The 12362-nt window shown below is 40.3% G+C and overlaps 2 protein-coding genes across 8 annotated transcripts in view; one reads left to right on the top strand and one right to left on the bottom strand.

Annotated features, from left to right (window-relative positions):
- The window catches only part of NCOA6 (nuclear receptor coactivator 6), a 110002-nt gene that overhangs the window by 70279 nt on the left and 27361 nt on the right, over positions 1 to 12362 (bottom strand). The gene's annotated exons all lie outside the window — the stretch shown is intronic.
- Positions 5670 to 6924, top strand: LOC132476314 (E3 ubiquitin-protein ligase RNF181-like). Its single transcript, XM_060078181.1, has one exon. It carries the CDS (start codon positions 5681 to 5683, stop codon positions 6140 to 6142), a length of 462 nt encoding a protein of 153 aa, XP_059934164.1. The 5' UTR covers positions 5670 to 5680; the 3' UTR covers positions 6143 to 6924.

Here is a 12362-nt window from a genome sequence, read left to right as displayed (position 1 = left end):
ATGAAATTAGAACACTACCTGACACCATACACAAAAATAAACTCTAAATGGACTAAAGACTTAAATGTAAGACCAGACACTGCAAAACTTTTAGAGTAAAACATAGGAAAAACACTCTGACATAAACCACAGCAAGATCTTTTTTGACCCACCTCCTAGAATAACGGAAATAAAAACAAAAATAAACAAATGGGCCTAATTAAACTTAAAAGCTTTTGCACAGCAAAGGAAACCATAAACAAGACAAAAGGACAACCCTCTGAATGGGAAAAATATTTGCAAATGAAGCAACAAAGGATTAATCTCCAAAATTTACAAACAGCTCATGGAGCTCAATATCAAAAAAACAAACAATCCAGTTAAAAAATGGGCAAAAGACCTAAATAGACATTTCACCAAGGAAGACATACAGATGGCCAAGAGGCACAAGAAAAGATGCTCAACATCACCAATTATTAGAGAAATGCAAATCAAAACTACAATGAGGTATCACCTCACGCCAGACAGAATGGCCATTATCAAAAAAGCTAGAAACAATAAATGCTGGAAAGGATGTGGTGAAAAGGGAACCCTCCTGTACTGTTGGTGGGAATGTAAATTGATACAGCCACTGTGGAGAACAGTATGGAGGTTCCTTAAAAAACTAAAAATAGAACTACCATATGACCCAGCAATCCCACTACTGGGTATATACCCTGAGAAAACCATAATTCAAAAAGAGACATGCGGGCTTCCCTGGTGGCGCAGTGGTTGAGAGTCCACCTGCCGATGCAGGGGACACGGATTCGTGCCCCGGTTCGGGAAGATCCCACATGCCACGGAGCGGCTGGGCCCGTGAGCCATGGCCGCTGAGCCTGCGCGTCCGGAGCCTGTGCTCCGCAACGGGAGAGGCCACAACAGTGAGAGGCCCGCATACCACAAAAAAAAAAAAAAAAGAGAGAGACATGCACCCCAATGTTCACTGCAGCACTATTTACAACAGACAGTACATGGAAGCAACCTAAGTGTCCACTGACAGATGAATGGATAAAGAAGATGTGGCCCAAATATACAATGGAGTATTACTCAGCCATAGAAAGAAACAAAATTGAGTTGTTTGTAGTGATGTGGATGGATCTAGAGTCTGTCATACAGAGTGAAGTAAGTCAGAAAAACAAATATTGTATGCTAACGCATATATATGGAATCTAAAAAAAAAAAATGGCCTAGTTGCAGGGCAGGAATAAAGAGGTAGACATAGAGAATGGACTTAATGACATGGGGTGGGAGGGTGAAGCTGGGGCGAAGTGAGAGTAGTATCGGCATATATACACTACCAAATGTAAAATAGTTGGCTGGTGGGAAGCAGAAGCATAGCACAGGGAGATCGGTTCGGTGCTTTGCGATGACCTAGAGGGGTGGGATAGGGAGGATGGGAGGGAGGCTCAAGTGGGAGGGGATATGGGGACATGTGTATGCATATGGCTGATTCACTTTGTTGTACAACAGAAACTAACACAGTACTGTGAAGCAATTATAAATAAATAAAATTATAAATAAATAAATAAATAAAGAGCTATTAAAAAAACAACACACAAAAAAAACCAACCCATACCCCCAGGTAGGCAACCCACAAAGGATAAGAAAATCACAATTGCATAAGTTCTCCCGAAGGAGCGAGGGGTTAAAGAACCACATCAGGATCCCCAGCCCAGGGATTCTGCACGGGGAAGATGAGCCCCCAGAATACCTGGCTTTGAAGGCCAGCAGGGCTTATGTACAGAAGAGCTAGAAAGCTATAGGAAACAGAGACTCTGCTCTTAAAAGGGTGCATGCCAAATCTCACATGCTCTCCAAGCACAGAGGCAGTAACTTGAAAGGAGCCTGGGTCAGAACCACTTGCTAATCTTGGACAGCCTTCTGGAGAGGTAGGCATCAACTGGGGCACCACCTGGGACACAGACATTGGCAGCAGCCATATGGGGGAGCTTGTTTTAACCATGAGGACACTGGTGCTGGCAAGAGCCATTTTGGAGTACTCCCTCTAGCCTATTAGTGCCAGGGGCTTTCCCACCCACCAGCGGGCCAACACCAGCCTCAGCCCCCTAGGGATCTGGCCCCTCCCACCCATGGGCCAACACCAGCCCAGAGACCCCTGGGGCCCTGTAGCCAGTTGCACCAGGACCCAGCCCCACCACCAGTGGGTTGGCAGCCACCCCATGAGGCAGACCTGGCAGCCAACTAGGCTGGGAGCCAGCCCTGCCTACCAGCATGTCCACAGTACTTGGCCCCGCCACAAAAGAATGACCCACACAGCCCACACAGTGGGCACCCCAAGAGTATATAGCTCTAGTGACCAGAGGGTAGTATGCTGCTGGGCCCCATAGGACATCTCCTACATAAGGGCATGTCTCCAAAATTGGGAAATGTAACTGACCTAATACACAGAAATAAACAGAAGTTTAGGCAAAACAAGGAGATAGAGGAATATGTTCCAAACAAAGGAAAAAGACAAAACCAAAGAAGAAGAACTAAACCAAGTGGAGATATGCAATCTACCTGACAAAGCAAGGCAATTATCATAAGATGCTCAACAAACTTGGGAGAATGAATGAACAAAGTGAGAAACTTAACAGAGTCAGAAAATATAAAGAAGAACCAAACAGAGCTGAAGGACACAATAACTGAAAAAATACACCAGACGTAATCAACAGTAGATTAGATGATACAGAGGAATGGATGAGCAAACTGGAAGTCAGAGCAGTGGAAATTATACAAGCTGAACAGAAAAAAGAATTTAGAAAAATGAGGCTAGCTTGAGAGACCTCTGGGAAAACTTCAAGCATATTAACATTTGCAGTTTGGAGGCCCAAGAAGGAGAAGACAGAAAAGGGTAGAGAATTTATTTGAAAAATAATAGTTGAAAACTTCCCTAACCTGGGAAAGGACATAGACATCCACATCTAGGAAATACAGTGAGTCCCAAACAAGATGAACCCAAAGAGGTCCACACCAAGACAAATTATAATTAAAATGTCAAAAATTAAAGATAAAGTCTTTTTTTTTACAACTTTTTTGGAGTATAATTGCTTTACAATGGTGTGTTAGTTTCTGCTTTATAACAAAGTGAATCAGTTACACATACACATCTGTTCCCATATCCCTCCCCAAAGATAGAATCTTAAAAGCAGCAAGAGTTGGGAGTTCCCTGGTGGTCTAGTGGTTAGGATTTGGCTCTTTCACTGCCGTGGCCAGGGTTCAATCCCTGGTTGGGGAACTGATATTTCGCAAGCCACACTGCATGGCTAAAAAAAGAAAAAAAAGCAGCAAGAGAAAAAACAATTAGTTACATACAAAGGAACTCTCATAGGACCATGAGCTAGCTGACTTTTCAGCAGAAACTATACAGGCCAGAAGCAAGTGGCACGATATAATCAAAGTGATGAAAGGAAAAAACCTACAACCAAGAATAGTCTACCCAGCAAGGCTATCATTCAGATTTGAAGGAGAGATAAACAGCTTTGCAGATAAGCAAAAGCTAAAAGTTTAGCACCACTAAACCGGCTTTACAAGAAATGTTAAAAGGACTTCTCTAAAAGGAAAAGAAAAGACCACAACTAGAAATATCAAAATTATGGGGAATTCCCTGACGATCCAGTGGTTAGGACTCCACACCTCCACTGCAGAATGCACGGGTTCGATCCCTTGTCAGCAAACTAATAAGATCCCACACACTGTGTGGCATGGCAAAAAAACAAAACAACAACAACAAAAACCCCTCATTTATAAAGGAAAACATACAGTAAAGGTAGATCAACCAGTTATAAAGCTAGTATGAAGGTTAAAAGGTAATAGTACTAAAATCATCTCTATCCACAATAAGTAGTTAAGGGATACGCAAAACAAAAAGAGGTAAAATATGATGCCAAAACATTAAACGTGGTTGGGGGGAGTAAAAGTGCAGGGTTGTTAGAATGTGTTTGAAATTAAAATAATGCACACGCACATATATAGCTGTATATGAACCTCACGGTAACCATAAAACAAAAATCTATAATATACACATATAAAATAGAAAGGAATCCAAACATAACACTAAGGATAATCATCAAATCATAAGGGAAGAGAGCAAAATAAAGAAGGAACTAAAAAGAACTATAGAAACAACCAGAAAACAATTAACAAAATGGCGGTAAGTACATACTATTAATGATTAAATGTAAATGGACTAAGTGCTCAAAAGACGAAGAGTGGCTGAACAGATACAAAAACAACACCTGTATACATACTGCCTACAAAAGACTCATGATCTAAAGACACACACAGACTGAACATGAGGGGATGAAATAAGGTATTCCTTGTAAATGGAAACAAAAAGAAAGCTGGGGTAGCAATACTTGTATCAAACAAAATAGACTTTAAAACAAAGATTAACCAAGACTATTTTAAACCTTGGCTCTTTGATTTCAATGTTATCATATTTCCCTGAGAAACTGGAACTCATCTGGTACAAGATCTTTAACTCTTCCTTCTTCCATTAGTGGCTATTCTCCACACTCTTCTCTCATCTTCCTTCTTTCAGAAAGTTAACACCAAGCTGGGAGCTAAAATGGAGGCTACCTAACAATGCCTGGTTCATCTCTATCATCACCTCCACCCTAATTTTTCATTGATATACTTAAGGAAACACTAAGAGTCAAAGTTATCAACAGCACTGGAAACTAATACTGCTGCTCAAAGAACTGTTGGACTCATAGATGACTTTTCTGCCAAAGAGCTGGCGGGAATGGGGCTTTAGATACAGTAGAGCCAGCAGGAAGGTAACAGATTGTTAACTAACCTCCTCCAACTACCTGCTCCAAAACAGCTTTCTCCAGAGGCAGCAATGGCAGTGGTAAGTCACATCACCCTACTGTGAGAGACTCACTTAGTATGGTCAGGGCTATTACATGCCCACAGCCTTCCTTCTCTACTTCAGATTCTATAACATACAAAGTAGTACATACACCCTGAGATTTGAAAGCAATTGCAGGAAGGGCTGAGAGAGCAAAAGCCCTGGGAGCATTACATTCTGGAAATCAGAGTTATTGCAGCCTAGGCTTCAAATGATCAAAAAACAAATCCTCTTTTCCAAAGTCAAATTTCTACGTCAGAGGACGGGCTTTCCCCTGCTCAATCCAGTAGGAAACACATAAATGACTGCTGGACATTAGAAAGTATTCAGAAACTATGTGCATCAGTTAGTCCTTTAGTTTAACATCTGATAGGAGAATTCCTACAGTTACCAAATAACCAATGAAGGAAACTGTCTACCCTATTTGGCACATACCAGACCTGGATACCCCTCTCCTTATTCAAGGAAGAATAATTGAGGGGAGAGATAGAAAAACATTCTGTAACATAAAAGAAGAGAAACTCTGCATCTGCAATTCAGAAAATGAATATATAAGGAGCAACAGGTTAAATTTTAGAAATCAACTACATTACTCTCAACAAATGTGATAAAACACACTGAAATAAGAGTTCAAAGTTCACAGGCAGAAATGAAAAGAACTAGTTGAGATGCAGGCAGAAATAAGACAGGGGGAAAAGAAAGGTACAAACTACAAATATTCTGTAACAGAATTCAAATCTTTACTAGAAAAAGTAAAGAGCAGAATACTTAATTAGAAATGTGGAGACAGGTGGCAGGCCCGCTGCCATGGCGTCTTATTTTGATGAACACGACTGCGAGCCGTTGCACCCCGAGCAGGATGCCCGAACCAACATGCTGCTGGAGCTCGCAAGGTCCCTTTTTAATAGGATGGACTTCGAAGACTTGGGGTTGGTAGTAGATTGGGATCACCACCTGCCTCCACCTGCTGCCAAGACTGCAGTTGAGAACCTCCCCAGGACAGTCATCAGGGGCTCTCAGCCTGAGCTCAAGTGCCCCGTGTGTCTTTTGGAATTTGAGGAGGAGGAGACTGCCATTGAGATGCCTTGCCGTCACCTCTTCCACTCCAACTGCATTCTGCCCTGGCTGAGCAAGACAAATTCCTGCCCCCTGTGCCGCCACAAGCTGCCCACTGATGATGACACTTATGAGGAGTATAGACGAGATAAGGCTCGCAAGCAGCAGCAGAAGCACCGACTCGAGAACCTCCACGGAGCCATGTACACGTGAGGTGGCTGGGACGGCACGCCAGTCCTCCTCCACAACACCTTCCTCTTCTGCCTCGAATTCTCATTAAAAGCTTCTTTACCCGTCCTGCCGCTCCACTGCTCACAGGCCTGGGCAGGGACCCTGTACCCTCCAGTGGGCCTCTACTGCTATGGGGGAAGGTGGTCCTGAACCGTAGAAGGTACAAGGCTGCGCATCCCTCTCTGCCAAGCCTGCTGGCCTCAGGGCAGTAGGGCCCAGGTCAGGAACTTGGCCACCAACCGGACCAGCCAGGGCTTGGGCCTCTGTGTCTGTGGTTGGAAAGCAAAATGTGTCAGGGTCTGGCAGCCAGTAGTTAGTTAAAAATGGTAAAGAAAAACTAGCCCATCATCTCTCTCCCTCCTCCTGCAATCTGTAGTCAACCTTAGAATCCCAGGGGCTTCTGACAGACATTTTCAAGTTATTCTCTGTATCCTCCCTTCCCCATACCCCTTAGTGTGGAATCGAGCTTCAAACCAGACTCTGAGCAGGACAGGAAGTGTGAAAGGATCGAGTTGGCTCTTTAGACTGTTTCAAGGCCCAGAAAGGGCTTCAAGCTCTTGCGGGGTATTTGGGTAGCACTTGGCATCCTTTGTTTTTGGCAGTCCTGCTCTCAAACAGCAGTGGGCACTCAGGACCCTCCGTGGGCGCAGAGGCTTTCTCCCATCCTTTGCCTAGGGAAAGCCAGGATCAGGCCCTCTCCGACTCTCCAGAACAGACTACAAACATGCAAATTAGAATTCTTTTAATAGATATATATATAAAAAAAGTACTAAAATAAAAAAAAAATAAAAAAAAAAAGAAATGTGGAGACAACAAATCTGAGAAATTCTTCCAGAATGGAGAAGGAAAGGACAAAGTAATGAAAAGTATGAGAGAGGATTGACAAGGACAGAAGAGAGAAATAAACTTCAAATAATTTGTTATCCCTGAAACAAATGGACAGAAATAATAAAGATTTTTTAAAAAGGAAATGTAAACTTTCCTGAGTCAAAGAATCTTCTGCATCTCCAGCTCTAAAGAGCTTACAAAACACCAGGCAAAATTACTAAAAAGATAGTGACAACTGGATTTGTTCTAGTGAAATTTTCAGATTTCAAGGATAAAGAAAATGACCCAAATCACTCAAGAAGGAAAAAACAAGTCATACACAGAGGACCAAAATTCGGTCTGGCTACAGATTTTTGCTTTGCAAGACCACAAGATAATGGCAAAATATTAAAGAATTAACAGTGGAAAAAATAATATGACCTAATAATCCTGCTCCCTCCCCCACCAAATTGTCATTCAGTGTGAAATCAATATAATGATACTTTCAGATGTATACCTATCATGTACTTTTCACAAAAATATTATCTGAATAATAATTAACCAAAAACAAAGACCTTGAGAATAGGAAGCAAGAAATGAAATCAGTTAAACATAGGGCTAAGTCTAAATAATTGTTACAAATGATTAGCACCAAATGTTATTTTTAAAAAATGATTATTCAAAAGGAAGTAAGGTACAAAATCAAGATGAACTATTATCAGTCACCATCATCTTCATTTGAGTACTATGAACAATTCTGCTAAAATGCTCTGTCATTAATTTAATGGGTTACCCCTCCCCCCCATTAAATGATAGAGTTTTAGACTAGGTCAAGCAACACTGGTCTATTCTAGATACCTCATGCAATAAGAACTATAAAATAAGTGGCCTTTTGTGACTAGATTCTTTCACTTAGCTTCATTTCTCCAAGGTGTTGTAGCAAGTAACAGTACTTCATTTTTTTAATTACCAAATAATATCCCTTTGTATGGAAATACCATATTCATTCATTCATTCATTCATTCATTCATCAGTTAATAGACATTTGGGTTGTTTCCACCATTCATTATTATGAATAATGCTATTATGAATATTTGTGTACAAGTTTTGGTGTGGAGATATGTCTTCATTTCTCTTGGGTGTATATATATACCTAGAAGTGAAGTTGCTGGGTTATATGTTATCTCTATACTTAACCTTTCGAGGAATTGCCAGACTGTTTTCCAAAGGAGTTACACCATTTTCCATTCCCATCAGCAGTATACAAGGGTTCCAATTTCTCCACATCCTCACCAACATTTGTTATCCTTCTGATTATAGCCATCCTAGTGGGTGTGAAATTGTATCTCATTGTGGTTTTGATTTGCATTTCCCTGATGGCTAAAGGTGTTGAGCATATTTTCATGTTTACTGGCCACTGGCATAATTTCTTTGGGGAAATATCTATTCAAATCCTTTGCCAATTTTTAAATTAGGATGTTTGTCTTTTTTTTTTTTTTTTTTTGCGGTATGCGGGCCTCTCACTGTTGTGGCCTCCCCCGTTGTGGAGCACAGGCTCCGGACGCGCAGGCTCCGGACGCGCAGGCTCAGCGGCCATGGCTCACGGGCCCAGCCGCTCCGCGGCACATGGGATCCTCCCAGACCGGGGCACGAACCCGTATCCCCTGCATCGGCAGGCGGACTCTCAACCACTTGCGCCACCAGGGAGGCCCGATGTTTGTCTTTTTATTACTGAATTGTAAGAGTTCTTGATAAATTTTAGATATAAATTCCTTTTCAGATATATGATTTACAAATATTGTCTTCCATTTTGTGGGTTGCTGTAGGTGACTTTTCTTTTTATTTAGTTCTCTTCTGATTGTTCATTAATGGATGTTGTGTCATATTTCTTTACAGGAGATGACTTTGTTTTGTAGTTGGGACAAACTGGTTGAGTATTTGGAAAAAATTTTATAAGTTCTCACTTCAGGACTTCCCTGGTGATCCAGTGGTTAAGACTCCGTGCTTCCACTGCAGGGGCACAGGTTCGATCCCTGGTTGGGGAAGTTCCGCATGCTGCCACGGTGCAACCAAAAAAAAAAAAAAAAAAAGAATTCTCACTTCATAATTGTCCTAGTCTGTCCGAGCTGCTATAACAAAATTCCATAAACTGGATGGCTTATAAACAACAAAAATTTATTTCTCATAGTTCTGGAAGCTGAGAGGTCCAAGATCACTGTGCCAGCGTGGTTGGGTTACAATCTTCCAACTTCTTGCTGTGTCCTCATGTGGTGGAAGGGGCTAGGGAGCTCTGTGTGATCTCTCTTATAAGAGCACTAATCCCATTCATGACTGCATGAGGGCTCCACCCTCATGACCTAAGCACCTCCCAAAAGGCCCACCTTCTAATACCATCATATTGGGCATTATGAATTTGACATACAAATTTTGGGGGAACACAAACATTCAGACCTTATCAACAATGTATACTAAAAAATTCTGACTAAAAAGTTAAATACAGGGACTTCTCTGGCAGGCCACTGGTTAAGACTCCGTGTTTCCACTGCAGGGGACGTGGGTTCGATCCCTGGTCTGGGAACTATGATCCCACGTGCTGCGTGGTGCGGCCAAAAAAAGTGAAAGTTAAATATAAAAAATAAAATCATAAAACTATAATCACAGGCTGGTTATATATTCATATATAGTATATTTATCATTTCACAGACTGAAGAGCTAAAGCCAAATATAGATTTTATCATATAATTTCATTATTATTTTTAAAATTTTGCAGGACAAAGTACACAAGAGTAAAAAGGCAAAATACAAGTTGGGAATTATATTTGTAAATAGCAAAAGGTTAATAAACTTAACATTAAAGTACTTTTAAAAATTAAGGAAAACATTAACATCCCAACAGAAAAATTGGCCCCCCAAATGGAAAATTTATAAAATTAGAAATAAAAATCATCAATAAATATATGAAAAGTTTTTTCATTTCATAAGTAATCAAAAAAAGAAGATGAAATATGTCTTTCTTCCAACATCAAATGGCAAATATCTTTAAAATGAAATACTCAAATGTGGCAAAGGTACAATGAAATAGATTAACATTCATATTTTGCTTATACATGTTCATTCTCCTTAACATCATAACTAATCCTAACCTCTAGGAATCTAACTCAATAAATAATGAGAGATGTGGTTAAAGATTTATATTTGAAGGTGTTTATCAAAATATTAATAATAGTGAAAAACTGGAAGTTAGCTCAAGGCTCTAGAGCAGAAGTGGTTAATCAATTTAAATGTACTCAAATACTGCTTCTCCATTAAAATTCATGTTTTCAGGAATACTTGACATCATGGGAAATGTTCACATTTTAAATATAAGAAGTATATAAAACTGATTCATTATTTCAATTTTCTTAATGTTTGTACACATGTTGGGAAAAAGACAAAAGCAACTCAATAATAAGACAAACAACCCAATAAAAAATGGGCAAAAGATTTGAACAGATACATTACAATAAGCACACGAAAAGATGTTCAACATTATTGATCATCAGGAGAATGCAAATTAAAGCTACACCTGCTATAATGGCTAAAATTAAAAAGAATGATAATATCAAATGTTGACAAAGATGCAGAGCAACTGGAACTCTCATATGGTGGGAATGTAAAAAGGTACAAACAGTTTGGCAGTTTAAAGTTATAAAGTTTCTTATCATAAGACCCAGCAATCTCACTCCTAGGTATTTACCCCAAATAAATGAAAACATGTCTACACAAAGACTTGCCTATGAAAATTAATAGCAACTTTATTTACAATAGCCTCAACTGAAAGTAAACGAAATAAATCAAATGTCTATCAGTTAGTAAATGGATAAACTGAAGTATATCCCTACAAGAGAATACTGCCAAATAATAAACAGGATCAACTACTGAAAGGATTCTCAACCAGTATAGGGAGGGGATTTTGTCCCCTATTGGACATCTGGCAACGTCTGGAGGCATTTCTGATTGTTACAAATGGGGAGGGGAGTGCTAATGGCTTCTAGTGGATAGTGGTCAGAAATGTTGCTAAATAATCCACAATGCACAGGACAATCTCCAAGACAAAGAATTATCCTGTCCAAAACGTCCACAGTGCCAAGTCTGAAGAACTCTGAACTGCTGATACATGCAACAATGTGAATGAATCTCAAAAACTTCACGGTGATCAAAAGAATATTTCTATGATATTCTAGAACAGGCAAAACCAACCTACAGTAACAGACATCAGATGGGTACTTGCCTGAGACTGGGGTGGGGACTGATTACACAGGGATGAGGTACCTTTGGAGTGAAAATGGTCCATATCTTGATTGTGGGGATATATACATCTGTTCAAGTGAAAACTGTACGCATAAAATTAGTGCATCTTACTGTATGTAAATTATAGATATAAGATTAGTAAAAAATAAATTGTTGAAGCTGGGTGAAAGGTACACGGGGGTTCATGATAGTATTCTCCTTTCATATCTGTCTCAATTTCCACGACAAAATGTTTTTTTAAAAAATACATATGTATATAAACACTAAATGATACAGGGAGAGGCCTTAATTGAATCTTTAAACACACACACACACACACACACACACACACAGGCATGCACACACACACAAAAAACCCACTCAAGATTAAAATCTCATTGTGAGAATGATCTTTGTGTTATGTATCTGCTCTTGAAGGGGAAAGAAGCTGATGTGAAAGACAGAAGGAAGAAAGAGATATAGTTTGATACAGGGAAGGTAAAGAAAATTTCACAAACTACTCCTCACCACCACCACTCTTTTTAATGTCCCATTTAGTCCCAGCCTGGCACTAAGCCATGTCTTCTGTGGTAGATAGACTTCTAATATGGCCACCAATTATCCCAGCCTCCTGGTATTCATGCCCTACTGTAATCTTCCCTGCCCCCTCCTCCCCCTGAGGGGTGGCCTAGTGACTTACTTCTAACCAAAAAAATACAGCAAAGGTGATGGGATAGCACTTCCATGATTAGGTTATAAAAGAATGAGACTTCCATCTCCCTAGGAGACTCTACTGCCTTCTCAGCTTGCCATGTTGGAGAGGCTACAAGGCAAGGAACTGACAACCAGTAGCCAGTGAGAAACCAAGGCCTTAAATCCAACATCCCTTGAGGAAGTTAATTCTGCCAACAACCAAGTAAGCTTAGAGGAAATCCTTCTTCAGTCACTGAGATGAGACTCCAGTCCTGGCTGACACCTCGACTGCTGCCTGTGAGAGACCCTGAAACAGAGGGCCCACCTAAGCCAGATTCCTGACCCATGGAAACTGTGCCCTAACAAATGTGTGTTGTTTTAAGCAGCTAAATCTGTGGTAATTTGTTATGCAATAATAGATAACTAATGCACC

The sequence above is a fragment of the Mesoplodon densirostris genome, chromosome 16 (assembly GCF_025265405.1).
Source record: "Mesoplodon densirostris isolate mMesDen1 chromosome 16, mMesDen1 primary haplotype, whole genome shotgun sequence".
In the NCBI taxonomy this organism is placed as follows: domain Eukaryota; kingdom Metazoa; phylum Chordata; class Mammalia; order Artiodactyla; family Ziphiidae; genus Mesoplodon; species Mesoplodon densirostris.
The sequence above is the reverse complement of the archived record's forward strand: the minus strand, read 5'-3'. Positions and strand labels throughout refer to the sequence as shown.